Below are 24,400 nucleotides of genomic sequence, written 5' to 3'. Positions count from 1 at the left end.
CTCCTACAACGAAACTTTACTGCAGTTGACCTTTCAAATCCAGCCAAATCGGCTTGTGGGTGAAATGAGTTGGGGATTGTTGGAATTATCATCGGTGCTTTGCTTGTTGGCAAACAAATCGTTCTGCGCACGTATATATTTTCACAATTAATAAGGGGATCGCCCACGCTCCGAACGAATCATTGGTTTTGTCTTTTTTTTCGGCCGCCTTATATGTATGGTATAAAGTTTTATATCTTTTATTTGGCCACACGTATGCTGTCATTTCCATTGAGTCGCGGCTGGCTGCTCCATTCATTGTGGCTAAAAACCCGGAACCAGTTTGGGAACCTGGGATGAGAGGATAAAGAAGAGGCTGCAGCAGAAGGCGTGGGCTGGCTTGTGGCCATCCGCAATTTGGCCTAACCTTAAGACCTCGAATTAAGCCGAAAGTAACCCAATTCGGCAAGTTGGGAACAAGAGATATCTGGGCAGAAGCCATAACCGTTCTCCGCTCTCCAATGGGGCTTTGCATAATTTACTCGGCCCGCGAAGCCATCTAAATAGAAAACTATAAATTTATTTCAAATTTTCGTGGCATTTCTGGGTGGGGCCGCGTTTTTCGGGGCACACCTACGGAAAAAAAAAGATCCAGCAAAAAAATGAGGGGCACACTTTGAGACGAGTAAATCAAAAGCTACTCAAAAGCCTGGCTTTATTTTTATTGTAATCAAATTTGAAATTAATTTCTAGATTTTTGTGTTGTATCATTTGCTGGCCTCGCCATAAATAAACACAAATAGGCAGCAATAATAACACCGGGGCTCTAGCACATTTCGATTTGGAGAACCTCGGACAGAAATATGTCTTGTCATTTGGCTTATGGCAGCTGATTAATCTTAGCATCTCCGAAACCGAAACCAAACCCAAACCAAAAACCAAAACCGAATCTGAATCGGAATCTGAAGTGGAGTCGCCGCATATGGAATGTCGCTCAACTGGTTCGAAACCCCAACGAAAATCCCCCAAGAAAGAAAGGAAAATGCTTCCAGCCAGAGATCACTTGACTCCAATCCAATCCACTCGAGAGGCATTTGATTTTTTCCTAGACCCTGGCCAGCCGTTGCCATAATTCACAATAGTTGGACAATAAATAATTAATAAAGCACGCTCGGTGTGTGGACAAAAGTGTCAAATGGTTCATTGGGCAACACAGCATGGAATTTGCATAAATTTACATGCAAATCCAATTCATTTTGTTTGTTTTATTCTTTGTCTTGCGAAGCTAAAGGGCTGAAATATCATTAGTATCGCATTAAGTGTTGTAAACAACCCACGGAGCTTGTAAAGTTCTTGTTGGCCAACACTTTGGGCCAAGATTAGGATTGGGACAAAGTTCAAGAAAGTAAAGGAGAAAGTTGGCCTTATCAGAAATACATTTTAATATTATTGAATGAGCATTCATGAATACATCTGTCTGCATTTAATGTAACGTATTATGGCTCATAAATTAGAGCGTCCATTTATGTTTCTCACAATTATTTTAATAAACCAAAGAACCTTCACATTTATTATTTTATTATTGACTGAGAATTTACGATGCGTGAATATACTTCTGTAGAATATTTTATTTAAATTAACTACATATTATCGTTTAATTTTTATTGACCATTATATTAGCTTGTCCTCAAGTGAATATCCCGGATAACCTCCATATCTGTCAAGTGGCTCAATCAATTCAATGTTCAATTAAGCCGCATATATATTTTCAATTTTTATTGGCGAAATAAAAATTATAAGAAATCCGGCAAAGGCCAAGCGCTCGTCGGAAATCCATTGGAAACTGGTCCAGAGCTCTGTATTTGTATCTATCTCGATCTGAGTCGATGTTCCTATCTCTATCTTTACGTGCCTGTCCATATTTCCCCGACCCAACCAAGCCAAGCCTCTTCAAGTGAGCTCAACGAGCACACAAACGAGCACATAAAATATGACAACAACAAGTACTAATTATTTAATATGCTTAATGAGCAAATGTCGCCATGATGGTGCCCACGGTGCACTCAAACATGGCAAGACCACTTCGGCACATTGGGGGAAAATCATAAAAGTCGTGCGATAAAATATTAAGTTATATTACTTGGAGTGTGGCATTAAAAGAAATTATAGACATACATTTCACCTTTGAGCCTTCTATATTACGATGTTTTTTTTTAAAGATTTAAATATTACGTTAGACTACAAAGTATGCATTAATTTTAAATTTTTTTTAAATCGTTAGAAATGTATGTTTGTAGGTTTGAAAGCTAATCAATTATCAATTTTATAGCAAGCTCAACGATGTATAATATTCCACATTTGAATCAAAATTTCAATTTTTTTTGGATTGTTTTTTTAGCCAGTTTTTAATTTTTGTATAATGGGTTACATCACATTTTTTTGAAAAAAATTATCAAAAATTAAAAGTTATTATTATTTAGGATTAAGTACCAATCGATTGGGAATTTTATTACGAGCTCAACGAGGTAGCCTAGATATGCACAATATACTGATTTTTAAAAATATTTCCTTTAATGCAATGGTGTAACTATTGTAATAGCTTCATTTCCTGCACCTCTGTGATTACTTTTCCCAGCCAATCAAATCCCATTGGCCACACTGTGCTCTGTGTCAAACTAATAACTGCTATTTCCAGCGTTTGTGTGTGGCGACCGTTGTCTGCACATGGTTGAAATCTAACGCCGAACGGCAACAACAACAGCAGCAGCAGCAGCGGCAGCAGCAACATCTTGGCGCCACGGACAGCGGGCACCTTTTGGCCTCCATGGCTTGGCATGCTGAGCGCCTGGCCCCAAGTCTTGGCCCAAAGCCATGTGCCTGTGTGTGTGAGTGTGGCTACCGTTTTCAGTGGGTTGGCTTTTTGCATAGTGTCAATTTTGATTTAGCAAAACGCTGATGTTGCTGCTGTGGTTGCAATTGCAGTTGCAGTTGCTATTGCTGTTGCGGTTCCATTGGGTTGTCAGCGCACCCGCCTAACACCTCCTGGGCAAATAGACACCCACTCGCGGAGTTTAGCCGGCGCTGCCTAGAAAGTGGGTGGCGCTGACAAGTTTTACAAGAAAAAGGAAAAATATATATAGAAATATATAAGAAATATTTCTTGCGCATGCCAGCGGAATAACAAAAATGGGCGCAGCTTCAACTTGATTTTCTCAGCGATTTCACACAAAATGCAATTAGCCCGACTTGCCTTAACTTATTTAAGTCTCATTTATTACATTGTACTTGATTCAGATCTTTGTTCTTTTTAAACGCCATCATCGGTAGGGGAAAAACTAATTGGCATGGGCACTTGGGCTAGGCAAATTTTGCGGCACCTAGCCTGGGTATTGAAGTTATTGCCATTCCTCGCACCGCCATAGAAGATGAACCTTTGGCATCTCTGGGCCGTGGAATTGTAGAACCAATTGCGCAGGTAGGCCTTGCCAGTGCCCTCATCCAAAGGCTGAAGGCATCGGCGCTTGACTAAAATTTAAGATTAGTTTTACTGAAGAAGCATTTATAAAACTCTCAGGATCTGAAATCACACTTACTCGAGTGACTTTGGTGTAGACAGAGCGCCAGAAAAATAAGGAGACACGAAATTTTGAACAGCATGATGAAACAATTGAAACTAACATGAATAAACAGATATTGATAGCTTTTATATCGTTTTTACCCAACTATCAAGCGATATTAAATCAGGTGGTGTAAAACAAACTTAATTGTTTTGCTCGTAGTGCGGATGATAATCAAATATTTAGTTAGTTGGTTGTATAAAATCATCTGCTATACCATTCTTAGGCATATGGAAAATGTAAACAGAGAAACAGATAAAACGGTTTGGCAACTTCAGATATTGCCTGCCTAACTTATAATATAAAAAACAATACCATACATTTATACACTCATTTTAGGAATTTTAAAAAAGAATTTGAATTAAAGAAAAGTGTAAAATTTTAACGAAACATTTTATTCATCAGATAATATATATGTAGGTATTATTCCTGAAACTTAATACTGACGTTATTCTATAAATTTTTTGAATTGTTTATTATTTTAGAAACAAATTTTTCGGCATTCCTTCCAGTTTGCAAAGTTATTGGCATTTCCATGAACAAGCCTCCCAAAAAACCTAAATTGCGTACATCGCTTTGTAATTCTGTTAAAGTACCAACGATTAGTCGGAGGTCTGCCCAACCCAGTATTTTTCGGCAAAAGGCATATTGCTCTACCTACAATAAAAATTCAAATATTTAAACAAAAAATGTAAAAATATTTTATGGAGCTCTACTTACGACTGCTGATGTGAGGTGTAAAAACTATTAAGATCAGACCGAGATATAGCCATTTGAACAGCATGATTTATGTGGGACTCCCTTGTAGGTTGATAAATGCGAAAGGTACGAGTGCTAACCAGCTTTTATAGGTGAATAAATAGGGTAAACGAAAGCCCCCCGTTTGAATACCCTATAAAACACGACGAGTTAACGAGATAAATTCCATTAAACATTATTTGTATTCATCAGCTAACTTTATGCGGGATTATTTCTTACTTAATAACCCATTAAGCTGAGCTAACATCATCTAAAAGTCGGCTCACCCGCTTGGCGGCTATAAAAATTCCGAAATTTATTTATTCTATGGCATTCTGCAGCAATTAGGCTCTGCCTAAATATTTATTTTAACACATTTAATTTGGCGCAACAACAGCTGAGCCTGGTTAACCGTTCACCCAAGTTAAATGAACTCCCATTCTGTGCGGCTCCTCGTGTTTCTGTTGTCTCTATGCAAATGGGCGATGAATAGAATTGAAAGTTGACACAGTTCACAAAGAATTCGAAATGTTTCGCCAAAAAGGAAAGAGGGGAGAATGTGCTCGTATTGTTATTAAATATGTATGGGCGGCGTTTTCAAAATGGGCTATATATTTGCCTATGCATGCATAAATAGGCATTCGTTACGAATAAAGGTTCCAGCTGAATAGGCCGTGGATGGGAAGTTGGAGAATAGAGAGAGATCAATCTCTCTGGTAGAAAGTATTGAATGGAACGAATGAAGATTCATTGTGGTGGCGAAATTAATTAGAGCATTCAGCATGACTTCGAGCTATGCGATATCGGCGGATATATCTCTGCACCGCTAACTGTAAATTACTGGAATTTTGTATCAATTTGTAGATTCTGCAATCTCAATTACTTAGGCAAAAAACTTTCTCAGGAAGCTGCTCAGTGACTGTGGAAAAACTCGTTTAGATTTCCACCTTGCCATCGCTCATTTTTTGTTCAACGCTGATTGATCTGATAGTGCAAAAAAAAATGGTTTTTCTATATAGATATATATAAATTGATTTCTTGACGTCTACGCTCTATCCATCAAAATTGGTCTTGGCTGCTCTTTAGTTTTTTTTGTGAAATTTCTTTAATGGTTCTGTGCCATTTCTTTCGTCATTATCTGCAACTAAAAAATTTCCCCCGAGCCATTAAAAAAGAACGCGCAGATTTTAGTCGAACTAATTAAACCGAATCTTATACAATGAACCGTGAAGACAACCGCACACAACCGTGAAGAAACCGAATTGAAACATTGAGACTTGGTCATCAATCAAAGGCATCCTCTTCAATCCGCGAATAATTCAAATTCCTGGCGAACCAGTTCGTTGCCAGAGTCTTTTATTTTGGCCCCGAAAATATCTTTTGGCAGCCAGTGTGGGTAAAGCGAGGCTTAAGCTGAAATTAAACAGCCAGCCCAGCCAGGGCCGCGAAATAAATCACAAAATGAGACCCAGAAACGAGGCGAGCTCATTGCAAATTACATGCTCTTCGCTGACGTTGAAGTTGACGGTTGGCCAACACAATTGCGGACGTGAATGATGGCACCACGGCTAATCCCCAGATCACCGAGATCCCCAGAGCCAAGATCCCCAGTCCCCGATCCCCAAAACACATAAATCCAGGTCAAGTCAAAGTCCAATAAAAATGTCGGGCAAATGCAAAAAGCGACAAATGCTTGACGGACCAAATGTCAGAGTTAATTTATCTAAAAGCGTTGCCCGACTTTTCGGAAAGACATAGACGTACATAGATCCCAAAAAGAGACAGAGAGATCGGGAAATTTTAATTAAGACAAAATATTTGAAATTCTGCGCAAGACAACGAGGTCTCTCTAACAAGAAGCCAACAATTTGCCGCTTGCAATTTTTCAAATTACATTTCATTAAAGAGAAAGAGAGGCAGAAAGATGGCCATGATCGAGTGATAAGTGCAAGAGAAAAGCACCGTTTTGTCCCTGGCTCTTTTGGCCACTTTTCACTCGGGAATCGGGGAATTCGGGGCGAGAAAGAGAGCGAAACAGGTTATGGTATCGTTTCTCTGGTGGCCCGCATAACCGAAAAGCCCAAAGACGCCCGCATATCGCTGGTCTATCGGCTCTTTTTTGCCATCTAATATGCTACACATAAATTGTTTAACAAATTTAATTTTAAAGTTCAGCCTGCAAATGCCCTGCGACAACTAAAGCAGCAACAATTGCGACTACAACTGAAGCAGCAACTATGTCAGTCACTCGACAACATTGCCAACTAGCAACTAGAAACAACATTCCAGCTGCTGCCTGCCGCCGCCCCCTGCCCACCTGTCCAGCACCCCTCCCCCCCACCTCTCTTGGCCAGGTAATCGTCAAGCTCGTAACTAGCTGCAGCTACAAGTTGCCGTTTCTAATACAAAACTGTCGCTTGTGGCGTGAGAGACTGTAAGACTGCAAGACTGTAGCACTGCAATACTCCAACTCTCTTGGCCACGATTCGTGGCGAGCTTTGGCTTCGAACTTCGAGGCAAAGCGAGGAAAAATGAAAATAAAGGAAAAAATAAATAATAAAAAAATACGTCGCATTGCATTTTAGTATTTGCTGATTGCACTGTTGCAAGAGCTATGAAATCATACAAACAGACACATAAATACCCGCACACACAAACACACTCAGCAGAGGGAGACATACAATAAAAGTTGCGGACAAGAAAGGAAAGTCGATTAGCCGGAGGAAAATACCGAACTGGAAATACTCTGGATGTCGGGTAATGCTAGGCTTTCTTCCATAAAATGCAACTAAAAATGTGTACTTACAACACTTAATTAAAATAACAATAGGGTTTAAAAATAAAAAATAAACAAATAATTGAGTAAAATACCTTTCTCGAATGATAGTAATGGAAATATCATACGTAAACAATTTAATTAATTATATTAGAATTATCTAGAATATAGTTGAGTTTAATAATACAAGAAACACGGACTTATATGGTACTTATAGGCCTTCGATTTATATTCTGGATTTGATAAATCTTTTTGTTTACTATAATTAATTTATTAACATTCAAGGCTCTTTGAGTAGCTAATATATCCCAACTGGTAAAGTTAAAAATATAAAAATACGAAATAAATAAGGAAAAAACTGTTGAAAATCTCATGAAATCGGCGAGTGGCTTTTCCATGTCTGCGGCTGCGATGGCGGCAGCCTTTTGGCCCGAAAGCTTTTTGGCTTTGATTGGGGCTGCGGGCCATGGTTGACTGCTGACTGGATTGCATTGGCTATCCAAGTGGCTTGCTGTCATTGCAATGCGCATATGTTGACATTTTTCTGCAGGAAATATTTGAAATTGCTGGTAAATGCACGAGTAAGCGGGCGATCTTTCAGCGGCCGCTTTCGATTCGCCGCTGGCTGGGAAAGTGCGATCTCGACACGAATGCCAAAATGTTGTGATATCAAATGACCAATTTGTAATCATTTAACATGCAGAAATTACAAGGGAGAAGCCAGGCATAATAAATTCATCTGCTGGTATTTCTTTTGGATTTCTGAATATGGTTTATGGTTTCCAGCTAACCGAACTACGGGGGCAACTACCCTCGGGCAATCCGCTAATGATGTGAAGAACCGAAAACATTTGGCCAACACGTGTGCCAAAGAGCTCTTAACTCTGGAATTATCTATCTAACTATCTATATATGTCGGGTTACCAGGGGAGTTCCAGGAAAATTATGAATATGGTTATTTTGGCGCGGGGAAAAAGGAAAGTCGTTCTGCGGATAATTGCTGCGACTGTGTGCGTGTGTGTGAGCTGGGATGAAATTCAATCAGTTGGCCATAAACATATCCGTTGCAGCAACTCCTAGTTGAGTTAATGACCAGTCGAGAGATCCCGACTTCCTCTACGGGTATAATTTGCATGCAACCACTTCGTCGAGAGGGTGTATCTGCATCTGCATCGAAATCTGCAGTTGTAGTTGTACGAACGAGTTATATGCCAAAGTGGTGCAGCAGCAACAACAAGAAATATATATCTCCAAAGGTGTGATTTTAATGTGACAACTTTTGCAACTGGTTTGGGGTCGAGTCGAGGCGAGAGTTTTCCTTCCACTATGTTTTTCTTCCTTTTTTTTACCTTTTTTTTCGAGGTGTCACAGAGAATGGGCGTATGAATAATTCCATTAAATTTTTACGATCGTGCAATATTAATAAAGAAAACTAAAGAATATATGCCTGAGAAGAAGCCATACAGAAATAGAGAGCGAGAGAGAGAGGGAGATGCAGAGAGAGGGAGGTGGGTAGAGAGCGAAAGAGAGGCCTGAAAACCTGAATCTTGAATTGCAATTTAATAAGTTGTGATCGCCTGCTCTACCTTGATGATTATACAGGTAACTCCCTTCGGGTTCTCATTTATGCATCGCATAGCACTTTGTTTATTTGGCAGTTTTTGCAGCTTCATTTAATTTCCATTTATTTTCTCTGTTATTCCATCACAAGCACTAACACAATCACACACACCTGGGCACTCTTTTCTCTACTTTATTTTCATTGCAGGTCGTATGAGAGTGTGTGCGTCTCGATCTTTCACTGTGGCTCTTTGTGTTATCTTTTTTGCGCTCACTGACTCACTCACTGGCACACACACAGAACCTGGTACACTCACACACACGTAGGACACGTAGGCACGCAACGCAGAGCGGCGCCTTGAGATTCGGTTTGGTCCGCTTTTGGACACACGACACCTGGACACTCGACACGCGGGCACCTGGATCCGTCGACAGGTAAATGGCAACTGAGTGCGAGGCGCTCGGTCTGCAGAGTGCTGGCCACCGATCGCGGCCAAAGAGAGCGAAAGAGAGAGAGAGAAATCCACCTCAGGTGGTGGGAAGTCAGCATTGCCAGGCGAAAAAGAAAAGACTTAGGCAACAAACTTGTTGAATATAAAAGTCTGAAATTTGTAGTCAATAAAATATTTAAAAACAAGAAATGACTTACGCAGAAAATGTAATAAACTAAGAAAAAATTGCAATTGATTGGGAAATTAAAACTCCTTGGCTTTAGAATCTGTTGCATATCTAAAGGCGTTTTCTGAGGTATTTATTGTTATGATCTTAAGATAATGTATTAAACAATATGTATTATGCATTTATTATTTATATGTATTATTAAACAATATGTATTAAATATGTATTGAATAATAAACATTTACATAAAACGAAAAAGAGACAATTAAAATATATTGCATACTTGAAGGCGTGACTTGACCAGCTATAAAACCAATATTTCCTCATAACCTTTAAGAAATGTTATTTAAGATTGCAGACTTTGAAATCTCCAATTGTAAGTTTTTCGGATACTACAACTTGTATTATAATTAGATTTATTGTAATTGTTTTTCATAACAATTAAACCCCTAAATAAAATGAAAAATACTGTTAATTAATGTTGAGAAACACACTTTTGAAAATATTCACCTCGTTCCCAAACTCTTGGCTCTCTCCCCGCCCCTCTGAAATCCACCGCCTGTTGGACATGTTGTGCTACTTTTACGTTTTTGTTGTTTTGCTGCTGCGCTCGCAAAAATATTTCCACCATGGCATAACTAAATGTGCCTGTGGGCTAAACTGGCATACGAAAAGAGAGGCCGGCGAGAGAGCCATCAAGATTCCAGCTCGGAAATCCAACAGAAAAAATCGGCTTAAGAGCAGGCCTGAGAGTGTGAGTGTGCCTGTGTGTGAGTGAGCTGGATTACAGGCGCGCATGCGCAGCGCACGCCTCTCGTCCTCTCCCTCCCTCTTTTGTTTGCAATGGAATTTCTTTCTTTTCATAAACATGTTTTCTGGCCGCTGTTGTTGGCTTATTACAGCATTTAAGAGGCAAAAAGAGCAGGGGGGAGGAAAAAGGGGGAGGGGGGATCCGTGGCATAGGGGATCGAGCACACACTAAGCCCAAGTGGCATGAAACAAGTTCAGTGCTCGACTTCGACTTCGACAGCTCAGTTTCGGCCCGCTCTCGGCCTGCTGCGTTTTAGCCAGCCAGCCAGCCATCCAGCCAGCCCAGCTCTTAACTTCTTCTTGAATGACTGCGGCGCAGGAATGCAGTGTTGTAAATAGCTAAGGCCGCAGCGACTGCAAGCGGTCCGGGCCGCATTGTTGTTGGGCGCAGAATCAGAGCAAGTCGGAGGACGACCGGGCCAGCAGATCGCGACAACGATCGAAGCAGAGAGCTCAGGCTAAAGCTTTGCACAGGCGAAAATTCAAAATAATTTGTAATGAATAAAAAAAATTAAAAATAAATTATATTTACTAAAAATATTTAGGTTGTCACTTAACAAATTTTTAAAAATTCAGAAAAAAATTGTTAAATGTCATAAAATTGTATCATTAGAACTACCATAAAATAGTCTATAAATGTTTAAAGATTCTCAAAGGCAATGGGATTGTATCATCTGAAAAATCATATCAAAGTAAAGTAAGTTAAAATACTTTAAGAAACGTTTTCACAAAAATTGGCTATTGAAAATAGAAATAAATTATTATTTAATTTGTATATTTTTATGTCCAAATAAATTAACTTTAAAGAAGCCTCGAAAAGCTTTTAATTTGTTTTTGTATTGAGTAAAAAATGTAATTAGTACCAATTTATTTTTTTAAATTTTTGGAATAACTTTTCTTGTAGTTTAGGCAAAAAAACAAGTGTGGAGATGACCTCAAATTGCTGTTTAGTAAAAAAGTTTTCCCGATTTTCCACTGTGTAGCTTTGAGAAGTTGCCGTGGCCGGAGCTGGAGCAATGAAAATTGCTGAGAGCGCCCCGAGGGCTTCCAACTTGGATTGGGACTGGACATGGTTCGGGTTCTCGGTTCTCGGGTCTCTTGCCGCTGCTCTTGACCACGATCGATAAGGCTCGCACCGCACATACACACGGACATGGACATGGACATGGTAACGTCCATGGACTCGGCCACTTCAGAGACTGGGTTCGTGTAGGTTATGTTTATGAATTGTCTTGCAGATTTCTGCACACGGAATTATGCGTTTATCTCAGAGGGTTAATTTCGCTGGCTGCTGCTGCAGTTGCAGTTGCTGCTCTCATTGTTGCTGTTATTGCTGCTGTTTTCCATGGCCTGGGTAATTAAATCGCAAGAAGCTGATAATATATGGAAAAGGGCTAAAAGTGTGCAGGAAAATGTTTTTGGCCAAAAGGGTTTCTGGCTCTGCCGCTGTTGTTGCTGCTGCTGCTGCTGTGCATTTGCCCGCTAGGAAATTATTCATGATAACAGAGATTGCATTGATTGATTGTGTGGCTGCACTCGGGATGGGTTCGCCTCGGATCGCCTGGGATCGCCTTGGATCGCCCGATCAGGCTTTGGGGGCATGAGAAGTGGGGGGTTTCCGTGGGGTCGCGGGGTTGCTGGGAGCCGCTCCATCGACGGCTACCGAGCCTGAGTTATTTGGGCTATTAAATGTCTGTGATTTGGCCATAAGTTATAGGAACATCGACAATCAATTGTTGGCCGGCCTAGGCGGTTACCACATGTGGCAGTAGCCTGGCCCCCCTGGCAACTGAATGCTGAAACTTAATAGTCTTTGCAAGAGCAGTTTGAGTTTGCCATTTCATACAGTACCATTATTGTGTTACTTTCAACGCCTGTCAAACTTTTAACCCACTGAAAATTGGTTGCCTTGTGACATTTTGACCTTGTTACCCCGATTTAAATATTAATTGTTTCTAATTAAGTGAGGTAACTCAAAACTAAATATAACTGCAGACATAAACCCAGTTAAGAGCCCTTAAAATATGCAATGGAAACGTTTTTGGCCTCGATTTTTGGCCCAAAGTTGAACAACCCATGGGGAGGAGGAGGAGTAGCAGGTATATGACCAAATATTGGCACAAATGAGCGTGTCTCCAGTGCATTGACGAGTCGAGTCGCGTTCCCCTTTCTAGTATCTGGTATCGATCAAACAGGAGACGAGCCAATGCCGGAGAGATTCCGATTCCGGGACCCGGGCAGCCATGGCAACTCCTTAAATTGCAGCGCAGGAAATGCTAATGGGAGTGTGTTTTGGAATCTTTGCTGACAGGGCACGACGTGGCACCGAATCCATTACCGGGGCCCAGTAAACCATATAAACAGGGGTTCTAAAGGGGAGGGGTTGGACCCACGAGTCTATAAAAGCTCTGACTGCTGTTTGCGGCCGTTTCAGTTCAACTTCATCGCTTCGTCGTCGTCCTGTCGTCCTGTCGCTCACTCTTCCGCAAAGAAACAAAGAAACAATTAAAGTGCAGACCGCAAGGCGGAAGGAAGTGCATACCACAAGTGATTCCCCTACTTCAGTGCAAAGTTGCATGTTGGATTGTGCCACAAACTTTTAGCCAAGTTCCCCTAGCCCCCAAATGCCCCCTCATTTCCCCCCCTCCGAGTAAAATGAAAGCAGACAACTTCTTCAAGTACGGCGCCCCTTTGTACCAACCGAAAAGCAGCCAGCGGAGCACCCAGAACCAACCGCAAGTCCAAGGCGGCAACATCAACTTCGGCCATCTGACATCGTCCTCGCTGCTGACGAGCGACGACCTGCGTCATCTCACCCAGCAGCGGTCCTCGGGATACTCGGACCGGGAGAGCCTCGCCAGCGTGAGCAGTGCGGGTGGCCGGATTAAGAGGCGATCGAGGTAATCCTTTGGAGGGGGCAGAAGGCAGCAGGCAGGGGCAGATGCCAAATCAAACTTTCGAGCTGTCTTGAGATGTTGCAAAAAGTAGTTGTCCTCGCAGTTGTTTCTCAAGAAAGTGACAGAAACAGTTTATCTCAAGTTTTTCTTGGGGACAGACAAAGCATTTACGCAACATTGAAAGGTTGCAACATCAGAAAGTTAAATCGAATACAATGGAATTTAACTAAAATCTTATTATATGTGAAACAATTTTATTTTGATAAACATTTTTTCATAAAATCATCTCTCAAGAATGAATCGCAGGAAAACGGGTGCTAAGGAAATATTTTCACATAAAATCCGCAGTCTTCTAATTAAATTCAAGAACCTAATCTCGAGAATATTTTATTTTCCAGTATTCCAGACATAAATTAAAATGCAATTTTTAAAAGCTCTTATAAAATTCTTGATTGGAGTTTAACCATAAAAAGTTTATTTTTTGGTTATAAGCTGGACGTATTTTAACATAATTACAACGATGAAAAGAAATCAGTAATTTGGGCAAAGCAATGTAACGAATTGTGAAACTTAAATTTTTTAACATTTATTGCAAAAATTAGGTGGTGTAACCGCTAATGGAAAATTAAAACGTATTTTTTAAAATCTTTCTAAAAGTTATGTGGATCATTAGCTTTGGTAATTAACAAAATTACTAAATAAAACGAACAAAAACAATCATGTTTCTGGCATAAATCATTAACCCCAATTTCCCTCGAACAAATATTTTTTTTTTTGTCCGAACATTTTTACCATTTTCTTATTTCCCTAAAAAAGTATTTCAATAATAAGGTTTAAATAGATCACATTTTAGCGCATTTTTATTAACATAGTTATTGACAGTAACTAAACTAAAATGTACAAAATCTGGTTGGTAAATTTTAGTTCCAAAATTCCTGCCTATTTATTTAATACACCTGTGTACACCTGAGCCTTGCCTTGATAGATAGTTTTTCCTATGTGGATGTGTAATAACTTGCTGAGGGGTGGCCACGATTTAACAACCCCCGCAGAGGTGTTGGCTCAACCGTGACGCATGTAGTCGGCCACAGGAGCAGGGTTAAAACTGTATTTTGGCCAACTTGTCGTCGTGGCAACAACTGCAACACAAACTCCGATTGTCACCCCAAAAAGGACAGCTTCAGTTTCGCTTTTTCAGTTCCAATTTCCACTTCAGTTGCCGAGCAACTCCGTTCTCTAGTCCAAATTCTGTGTAAAAATGTGATCCAAGATGTGTCCTTTTTCTTCCCTGTAATTTTATTTAGAAACTTCCCCATGAAGTCCTCGAAGGGGGGCATCTCGAAGAAAAGCAAGACCATGGATTACACCAACTACGCCTACAACGAGGCAGTGGGTCGCCTTAAGGTGATGCTGGCCGACAACTCCTACGTGGCACCCAAATTGGGAGGCGGAGGAGCAGGAGGCGTGTCTTCCTATTTGCGCAACTTCAACGAGGATTCCGGGGACAACTTCTCCGACAACCTATCGGTGGGTTTTTACTCTTAAGAGGGAGTGTGAAAAATATCCCTAAATATAATTTTCCTACAGGTCATTGAGCGTCCCGTCTTCTCGGACATTTCCAAGTACTTGTCGCCCAGCCAGAAGTCGCGGATTAGCTCCTATCGTCCCAAGAAGAGCTATAACTCTGGATATCTCTCGGCTTCCAAGGAGAACTTGGCCTCCTATCAGACCTCCTCGGTTCCTCCGCCAGCGGCGGCTCCTCTTCCCGCCGACAGTGTGCCGGCTCCGGTGGAGATCTTCAGCTTCATCGAGAAGCAGGAGGACTACATCGAGCAGCTGGAGAAGGAGTCCAAGTACTGTCGCAACGAGCTGACCAATCTGCTGGGCAAGGTCAAGGATGTGATCAACGAGAACGAGCAGCTGACGGAGAATGCTCGCTCCGAGTTGGTGGCCCTCGGTTCGGGTAAGTCGCAGCCCCAGATCGCCACCACCACCAGTCCCTCCTCGGATAGCGATGAGCACCTGGTGCAGTTCGCCAGCGGACGAAGGACACCCTCTACTCCTTCGAGGAAAAGTGCCTCCAAGGGGCAGGTGCAGAGTCCTCGCTATGCGAGTGCCCCGAATATTGTCTACGAGGCCAGGATCAGCGAACTGGAGGCCGAACTGATGCAGGCCAGCATCGATTTGAGGCGTCTGCGAACGGAGAACGAGGAGCTCAAGAGGAAACTGGCCCACAGTGATCCCCTGACCACAGTGGCCACTCTAACTGGAGGTTCAGCCAACTGTGAGCTGCATCGCAAGCAGCTGGAGAGCCTGCAGCAGGATAAGTTGACTTTGGAGGAGAGTGTGCGGCATTTGCAGAGGCTTTTGGATGAGGCTAAAGGACAAAGCAGCGCCTCCTCCAAGCGCTACATCAGCGATCTGGTGCAGATGGAGCGCTCCCAGGCGGAGCTGGAGGTTCGTCATCTCCGCGACGAGCTGGATCGCCAGCATGAGAGGGTCAGGGAGCTGCAGCACGAGATGGCCAGGCGGTTGGCCGAGGAGCGGGCCAGTGCCGAGCGGCGGTACAACAGCCAGGTGGATCAGCTGGGCGGCGATCTCAGCTGCCAGTGGGAGCAGGTGGCCAAGCTGCAGTTGGATCTGGAGCGCCAGAAGCGCTATGAAACCGATCTCAAGCGCGATCTGGCCAGTCGCAATTCGCAGATCGAGGAGCTGAAAATGGAGCTAAGGGCCAACAGGACCACCTTCCTGGCGGACATGGCCCAGACGAATGCCGAGAAGCAGTCGCTGGAGCAGGACATCACCTCGCTGCGCCTGCAGTTGGACCGGGCTGCCAGGGAGACCAAGACGGAGGCCGCTCGTCTGACCGCCGAGATCAACTCGCTGAGGCAGCGACTGGATCGCGGGGATGCCGATCTGCTGCACTCCAAAAGGGAGGTACTAAGGCTCAACGATGAGATCGCCAATCTGGAGAAGGAGGTGAGTGTTCCAAGCAATCTTAAAGTCACTTGAACAACTTTATTACAAAACACTCAAATTAATGGATTTATTTCAGGGATAGTAAATAACAGTTATTTGTGATTTTTATTTTAAAAAGACTACTGTGATATTTGGTTTTAAACGTCAAAAATAACGTTCTTTTTACTCTTGTCCACAAAGTATATGCATTTCAAAAAATCTGAAGAGCAAATTAACTGTTATTTGTTCATGTCTATAAAGTGCATAAAAACCAGTTAAATTGGTAATAAAAACTTATACAAATCTCAGTAGGCCTTTTAAAATAAAAATCACAAATAACTGTTTTTTACGGTCCCTGATTTATTTAATGTAAATATCAGATATAATAATGATAATTATATTGTGATAGAAACCAAAATTTTATTGAGTTTTAAAAATATTTTTCAGAAAATAATCTTAAGTTCTAAGTGATAAAACTACACTCAGAAAAATTCTTGATTCGTTTATAAGTCGTTATTCTTCTTTCTCCCCGAAAAAATCAGTATTTTGTTCAGAACAATGGAAAAAAATGTCGAAATCTGGAATGTCATACCGCGTTAAGCTTGTTATTAAATTCCCAATCTATTGGCATTCAAACCTAGAAAATTTTTAATTTCGATAATTTTTTGGAAAAAAATTGTGAAACAAATATTTGTTATTAAATTGTTGCGACTTTTTAAAATATTTTTTCATAATCAGTTAATACTATTGCCAGCATATACATATCACTTTACCTTAATTCTCTAAATTCCAGCTCGCTTATGGGGAGCTGAAGAATGAGATACGACCCACCAAAAAGGACCTGGACAAGCGGATCTCGGAGATGCAGGATAAGCATGGTAAGTGGGCTGACATAGTCTCCTCACTGGATCACTTTTATCTTTTACACTCTCTCTCTCATCACCTGTCACCTATTACCTATCACCTACCCTCTCTATAAACTCTGGTTAAGCTATTGAAGCTCCTATTGTGTTCTGCGCGTGTGCCAATGAAAAACGAAAAAAAATCAAAATCAAGATATCCCCAAGATTCGAACTCAAAATTGCCTACAGAGAAATGTTCAATAGTTTATCCATGAGTTTTGATCTGTAGAGCGTTGCATTTAATCCCATTTCCAAATATATAGTATATGTAACTATTCAATGTCTGTTTGTAGCGGGAACGGTAAATGAGCTTGAGGAAATGATAACATCTCAGAAGCAACTCATGGATAAACTGACGAGCGAGTGCAAGACCCTAACGGGCAAATTAGAGGATACGACCTACAAGCACAAGTAATTATGATCAAATATAACCACTAAGCATGTCACAAAGCTTTTAGAAAACCATCCAATATGATAGTTTTAGATTTAAGAGTTCGATTCAGTTATTCAGTCACTTAATTATAAAATAGCCACCCCATAGAAATGGTATGTGAACATTTGATTGAAAGTCTATTGACGATATAAGGAAACCACCGCACAGCGCAATATGAAATTCAAGGCCAAACCAAAGCAAACCAAAGTTTTCCCACCAGTATTCCGAACACCAATTTTCTTTTCCGAGATTCGTTCCACACCAAAAGAAAAAGCAAAAAAAAACAACCATAAACATCTCGACTGAGACTGGATTAACACGCTGTACTTGTACTTCTTCAAACCTTTCTTTCGCTGCCTGCCTGCCACGCAATTTTCATGGTAATTAGAACCAATTTGCGATCTTGTGATGCCAACAACAACAGCAATAAGCGAGCCTTTGACCACAACAACAATATCAGCTCCTACAACAATAAAAGAAAACGCAAACGAGTTCACTTTGCTGCCTGATTTGGAACTGACCGATATTCTAGGAGATGCTGCTGCTGATGTTGCTGCTACAATGGCAGATGTTGCTGCTACTGCTGGCGAGGGCGATGAGATCCTGCAGAACATAATCAGAAGCAATGAGCGTCTGGCCAAGGAGCTGGCCAAAATGCCGCCGCTTCCCAAGATTTCCAGCTACAAGAAGCCCAGAAGCAGCAGAGTGGAAGCACCAGCAGCAACATCAGCAACATCAGCGACATCAGCAACATCCAAGACCAAATGCTTTTGCCCCAGTTTCATGCGACACAGACACGAGCACGAGCACATACACACTTTGCGCAGGCGCAGCAGCAACAGTGAGACGAGTATTGCATGTTGCCGCGGTCGCAACGGCAACAGGCCAACAGTAACATCGGCTAGCAAAGCGCGTACACAAACCACGCACAGCAAAACCACCCTAGACACGCACCACCACCAACACGAGCACCACCAGCATCGCACCACCAGCAACATCAGCAACATCGGTAGCTGCAACACCACCGCCGAGCAGCAGCAACATCCTGGCCATTCCTGCTGTCATCCCTGCCAAACGGAGCCGTTGCCCTGGCTGCAACAGCATCTAGTTTTGGAGCAGACCCTGAGTAGCAGTAGCGGTGGTTGCAGTGCCCCAAATGCCTGCCAGCCCACGTGTCAGGTGCAACACTTGACGGTGGATGCTGGTGGGATGGCGACAGCAACCTCGGCAGATGCCGCAACAACCACCGCCTGCCGAGGTCCCGGCAGCAATGCCCTGAGTGCCAGCATCAAGCCAAAGTTGTACTTTGAGCAGCTGCTGCGACGCGATGGTTGCCACGCACAGAAGAAGCCTCGTCCGCCGGTCAAAGTCGATGTCAGTGTGCGTCTGGTGCCCAAGCAGCCCAAACCGACGAAGGTCCCGCGCTCCCTGAACGAAACGTTCGTCAAGGAGGTGGACGAGGTGGCCCAGGCCCTGAACGAAACCTTTGTCAAGGAGACGTCGCCGGAGTTGGCTCAGATCGATGAGCAGCTGGCGGAATTGGAACGAAATCGGGAGGATCACGAGGAGGAGGACGAGGAGGCGGAGGAGCAGGAGCAGGCCACCAAGCTTTGATAGTGTTTTTATAAGCCACCAAGTAGTCTTAAGTTTAAGGTATATGATAGGAAGTAATCTTGATTGGGAGAAATTCCTTAAGCAATTTTTTAAAAATTTAATCCATTTTATGAGGCCTATACATTCTAAGATTAGTTAATGATTTTTTTTTCGTTTAAAAATGAAAATTTCATAAAATAGGTTAAGTTAATACGTCAATCAAATTTATTTATTATTTTTATCATAAAGACCATTAAAAGCTATTTTCAATTTTAGGCACAACTCACAAATTGTGATTCACGATATATAATATTATAAATTTTATTTATTCAAGTGCTTTATTTGAGAATGAAAATCCTATAAAATGGGTTTATAAAATATCTTATTCAAATTAAAAGCACTACATATACTATTTAAGATTATTCAGGTTAAGGTTTAGCACTTCAAAAGTAGTGAAATTTTATTTATTAATTTGTTGATTTACTCGTAAGTTCTTCACATTTACTGACTTTGATTTTGAAAATACAGTCTGGAGAAGCAGCAGCTACGGGCCACAAACGAGCAGCTGATGTCACGCCTCCGGCAAATCTGGGGCAAATACAAAGCACAACTGCCAGTGCACAAAGGATCCCCGGAGCTGAGCTCCGAGGAGCAGCCCCTTGGATCCTTGATAATGGTAATGGTTCCCTTCAGTACTTGACTAATATATGTTCTCCCTCTTTCTTTCCTCCCCTCTCTCTTTCTCTCTTTCTCCATTTCTCTATCTCTAAATCCTAAAGAGAGGAAATATCTGCTTTACAATCGAATCTAGAATATCTATCCAATCGCATGTTGAGTAATGAGGAGCATATGAGTAAATTAGATAGCTCACCACATGATTATACTAGCTTAGTTCCTGGAAAAGGTAAATTTAACTAGGGGTTTATTTAGACAAGTAGAGCACTACCTTCAACACAAACTTTTTCCACTAAAAATTAAACTGATTTTAAATCACACCATCAGAAAAGGAAGCCGAACTCCAGGAGGATCTCCCCGAGAAAGCCGAGATTTAGACACTAACTAACTAACACCTCACCCTAAACTGCATTCGATTGGCTCGCCACTCTAATCCAAATCAAAATTCTTGTACCCACACAGCCGCTTACGACTACCAGGCAGCGACATATGGCACCCCAATCGAACCCATACAAAGCACCCCACAACAACCACACAACAGCGCCGTTGACGATGACTATGCGGCCGGAATTAACCTGGCCACAGATGGAGCAAGTGCCTCCGCCTCTGCAGCAGCCACCACAGCAGCCAGTATTGCAGCAGGAGCAGCAGCTGCAGTTGCATCATCAGGATCAGCACGCAAGAGCAGCATCGCCGACTATGGACTCCAGGATAACGATGACGAGAATCTCAAGGACAACCTTGGCCTGGGCGAGAAGCAGCAGCAACAACAGCAGCAGCAACAGGACCTCGACAGGCAACGGGAGCGGGAGGAACGCGACCGGGAGCTCCAGCAACTCCGTGAGCAGCGGGAGAAACGCGAAAGGGAACGCGAGCGGGAAAGGGAACGTGAGCAGCAGGCTTCCGAGCAACAGCAGCAGCAGCAACAGCAGAAGCAGGCGGAGCAGCAGCAACCATCGCTTCCCGAGAGCAATATCGCCAACGCGGGAAGCGCCAATCTGGCGGCCTACAACACCGACTACAGTGCCTACGATCAGCAGCAGTACGACGCCAGTGCCTACGATCCCAGTGCCTATGGTCAGCAGCCCTACGAAGGTCAGCAGTACGACTACGGGGAGGCGGGAGCAGGCTATGACTATGGAGCTGGCGACTATGGACAGTCTGGATACCAGTATGACGCCACGACAGGAGGCACCGCAACCAGTCAGTATCAGTCTCCGCCAGCAGCAGCTGCCACGGACTACAATCGATCACCACCGTCGTTGGCAGCGGCGGGCATCACGTCCCCGCCAGCAGCAACAGGAGGAGGAGCAGCAGCAGGATCACCAGGAGCAGCAGCTCCAGGAGCTACAGCAACGAGCCGACCACAATCGCGCCCGGGCAGTGGAGCTGTGGGGTCAGCAGCTGCGGCTGGAGCAATCGGCGGCGGAAAATCCGCTGTGCCACAACAGCCTGCCGCGTCAGCCGCCGGCAAGAAGTAGCTGGAGTCCCGTCGGCGAGGAGTGCTCCATCAGTAGTCCCAGCCTGATGCGCTCCTCCAACGATGAGACCTGCTCGGAGCTGGCCGATCTCAGCGAGACCTTCTTGGTTTTGGTTGAGGGGGAGGCTTCCCAGGAGGCTTCCGAGGATGCCAGCTTGTCACCGGCCCACACCACCATCATTACGGCCAGGAGATCGAGTGCTCCTGCTGTCGTCCAGCAGACGGAGGAGGACATTGCCAACGAGACAGTCACCATCGAGCGCCATCTAGATGCCCAGGGATGAATAGAGGGACTAGCACCGAGTTCTCCAGCAACAGTTTCTTCAGTTAACCCAAGTACTTCTACTCATGTGTTCCAGGTTTAATCAGCGAAAGGAAATTCATGTTTTTTAACTAATAAACCAATTAGAAATCAAAGTTTAGAAGGTTTTACATATTTTATTACTAGGATATTTGTTAAAAGAGCTAATTGAGAGGGGCCTAATTTTAATAGATGCTCAAAAAATGTATAAAAACTATATAGTTTTGTTAAAAGACAATGAGTATGAGAATCCTGGTTAGATACAGCTTGAAATGAATCGAATGAGAGGCCTTTTTCATGACTGCCTAATACTTAAACGTCACAATCTTTCATAACAATAATTGACTTTTTCACTTGCCCAACTTCCGCGAGTAATAACTATTAATGTTGGAACTAATAAACAACTTCATGATGTTAAGGCCAAGTGCTTTGGGCCACGCAACGCTGTCAAAACAGGCAAAATGATGGCTTGTCCTGACTGACATCCTCGTCAATTGGCAGCGAAGGACTCGTAAAGGGCCGAAATAAAATGAACTTGACTTTGAGCTTGGAGGTTAGCCTTTTGCCGTTTTCGATGAGGTAGCAGTAACTCAGTTTATTGAGTTTCCTTAAGGAAGGGGGAATGAGAACGATGATCTAGGAGCTGTCGGGATAGGCGGAGGCTATCAGGCGCATGCCATTCCAGTTCCAAGCGTGTGAGACAATCGCGACAGAGGCTTTGCCCAGTTGGATGTGGCAGGGCTCCTCCTCCGCCGTGGTCAAAAAGCAGGCGGTGTACAGGGACATCTCCAACTCGGGCGAGGTGCCCACAAAGAAACCATTTACAGGCTTTTTGAGGTTGTGGAAAGTGTGGCGAATGCTGAGAACCATTTGGTTGTGCTAGAAATGGTTTGAATAGATTTTAAATACGTTTTATGCGTTATTTTAAGGAGTATTTAGTATAAAGACCTTTCCCGTTTCCTTGTGAACCAGCCAGCCCTTGTAATCCACATTGCCGCGTTGCTCCTGGTCGGCAAAGTACAGCCAGTTGTGCAGTCCCAGGACCTTTTGGTCCCGAATCTCTGCCATGAACACGTGCTCGAAACTGGAGCTGCCCACAATGCCACGTCCTCGGGAGTATGGGGTGAACCAAAGCTCCTGCAGCAAACGCAATTGATCATCATATTCGATGCTCACAATGTCTAGGGGGGATTTTATAAGAGTTAATCATGTAGTTTTCTTTATTTTGACTTATTGCTTTACCCTTGTTGACCAGATAGCGCATGGTCAGCTTCATCACACGCGTGTTCATCACGGTCCGTAGGAAGTCGTGTTGCTCCTGGACGTGCTCGGGTGTTGGGTGTTCCGCCACAGCCACATCCAATTCGTAGTTGTCGAAGAGCCTCATGAGCAGGGCGGTGGTGGAGTTGGCATCCCTGGCCAGCAAATCCTGATGCAATTCAAAGAGACTGAAAGGTGAAAATATCACAGAGTTATAAAAAGGAATTCGAAAAAAAAGTAATAGGTATTTATACAGCAAATAAAATGAACTAACATGTAGGAAAAATAAGCGAAAAGATGAGCCAAGATTTTTATATTTAAATGACACTCTATATTGCTATGGATAATTCTTTCTAAAATATTAAGCTAAGAAGGAAATCTTTAAGTCATAAATCTAAAACAAATCTAAAATTTTTAATCTGATAATTAAAGCTCGAATTTTGGGACTTAATATCTACATTCATTTTAAGGTTTTTCTTTTTTCTTAAAAACAAGGCTAATTCCTAGTTTTAATCTGATAATGAATAATATTTTCAACCCTCGAATCAATTTGGGCCAACTAGTTTAATGCATAATATCGAAACCCTTATATTTCCAATACCATCCAATACTTACTTCCTGGGGGCGCGATCGTCATGAGCTCCGGACGTGGTCTTCCCCTGGAGATTCACCTTGTAGAGGTACGGACTGACCTCGCTCTCCTCCGCGTAGAGGTTCTTGGAGAGGGTCAAGACGTCATCGGGCGTTTTGGGCAGCGGTTTGCTGTGGAAGTACTCTAAGAGAAGAGCTCTCTTTTAGGAAAGAGATATACGATATAAGGGAGACTCTCTACCCACCGTAGAAGTGCCAACTCAAGATGCCAATGGTGATCAGCAGGCCTACGATCACGAATCTCTTGAGCTTCTGGCATTTGGCGCTGTCGATGTTGCTACTGTTGTTTGTTTGCTGCTGCACTGCGTCCATTGTGGTATAATTATCTAATTACGATTAGTCAAACATTTGTTTATTCGCCTCTGTTTGTGTCCCCGTATTTTCGCTGTTTATCTTTCGACCGAATCTTTCGCGTTGATCGTGTTTTATCTGCTCATTGCGACCGACCGACTGCCTCTGTGGCTAAAACGCCACTGAGCGGATTGTTCCACTCCAGATCCGAGTGCTCACATGCTGAATATATGAGTAGAGCCCCCGAAAATTGGATAAAACACTCTCCCTCTCTTGAGGCCTTTTCTCTGGGGGATCATCTGTTGTCGTTTGTTTTCGCCTTTCGCTTCGCCAGCAGCTTTTTGTTTGCTCAGGAGCGGATTCATTGGGCCCTCTGTTAAACACATATTTACCCCAATGGAGGTTTCATCAAATAAAATGGAACATGCCAACATATGTTGCACTTTAATAGCACATTTTCCAGGAAAGCGGTCAGCCAAAATAATCAATTGTTCGCAGATCTAGGGCCCTTAGCTTTAGGAATAGTAAAATAAATAAAGGAGTAATGTTAGGGCATTTTTAAAAGTTAATTATTCACAAAATGTTAATTTCAAAGTTTATGCATTGACTAAGATACTTTCATATTTTTAGAAATAAATATACAAATATTAATATCTTTTGTAATATTTGTTTAATAGGTTGCTGCCTACAAAAGCTTCGCAGTTTTAATGGTTTTTTTTCATTTTAATAATGCCACTGATATCGCAAGAAAATTCAAATAGCCATACATATAAAAACATATGGCTGGCTGGCAGAAAAGTTCTTGCTACTTAAACAATTTAATGCATAAGCGTTAATAATAAACGACAACGTGACTGGAAT

The 24,400-nt window shown here is 42.6% G+C and overlaps 3 protein-coding genes across 9 annotated transcripts; 1 reads left to right on the top strand and 2 right to left on the bottom strand.

The window, feature by feature from the left end:
* Window positions 1-3,239: 3,239 nt before the first annotated feature.
* LOC108057100 (kappaPI-actitoxin-Avd3b) lies at window positions 3,240-3,642 on the bottom strand. The gene is made up of 2 exons (XM_017141226.3): window positions 3,573-3,642; window positions 3,240-3,504 (listed from the first exon to the last, which is right to left on the bottom strand). The coding sequence occupies exons 1-2, from the start codon at window positions 3,634-3,636 to the stop codon at window positions 3,287-3,289; spliced, it is 282 nt and encodes a 93-aa protein (XP_016996715.2). The 5' UTR covers window positions 3,637-3,642; the 3' UTR covers window positions 3,240-3,286.
* An 8,911-nt stretch (window positions 3,643-12,553) lies between these two features.
* On the top strand, window positions 12,554-21,439 carry LOC108057088 (serologically defined colon cancer antigen 8 homolog). Of its 7 annotated transcripts, XM_070217210.1 has the most exons (8): window positions 12,554-12,998; window positions 14,300-14,522; window positions 14,583-15,974; window positions 16,747-16,831; window positions 17,149-17,266; window positions 19,661-19,785; window positions 20,019-20,785; window positions 20,850-21,438. In XM_070217210.1, exons 1-8 carry the CDS (start codon window positions 12,754-12,756, stop codon window positions 21,318-21,320), a joined length of 3,426 nt encoding a protein of 1,141 aa, XP_070073311.1. In that variant the 5' UTR covers window positions 12,554-12,753; the 3' UTR covers window positions 21,321-21,438. The 7 variants fall into 7 exon arrangements, 6 of the variants coding, with proteins under 6 accessions (XP_070073311.1, XP_070073307.1, XP_016996697.3 ...); XM_070217206.1 differs by lacking the exon at window positions 19,661-19,785 and adding an exon at window positions 19,410-19,557 and having other exon boundaries at window positions 20,019-21,439; XM_017141208.3 differs by having other exon boundaries at window positions 20,019-21,144.
* Window positions 21,440-21,502: 63 nt separating this feature from the next.
* EndoU (Endoribonuclease U-specific) lies at window positions 21,503-23,736 on the bottom strand. The gene is made up of 5 exons (XM_017141214.3): window positions 23,434-23,736; window positions 23,213-23,372; window positions 22,580-22,785; window positions 22,286-22,518; window positions 21,503-22,216 (listed from the first exon to the last, which is right to left on the bottom strand). The coding sequence occupies exons 1-5, from the start codon at window positions 23,558-23,560 to the stop codon at window positions 21,974-21,976; spliced, it is 969 nt and encodes a 322-aa protein (XP_016996703.2). The 5' UTR covers window positions 23,561-23,736; the 3' UTR covers window positions 21,503-21,973.
* Window positions 23,737-24,400: the final 664 nt, after the last annotated feature.

Source organism: Drosophila takahashii, chromosome 3R (genome assembly GCF_030179915.1).
Source record: "Drosophila takahashii strain IR98-3 E-12201 chromosome 3R, DtakHiC1v2, whole genome shotgun sequence".
In the NCBI taxonomy this organism is placed as follows: domain Eukaryota; kingdom Metazoa; phylum Arthropoda; class Insecta; order Diptera; family Drosophilidae; genus Drosophila; species Drosophila takahashii.
Note: the sequence above shows the minus strand (reverse complement) of the source record. Positions and strands in the feature narration are given on the sequence as shown.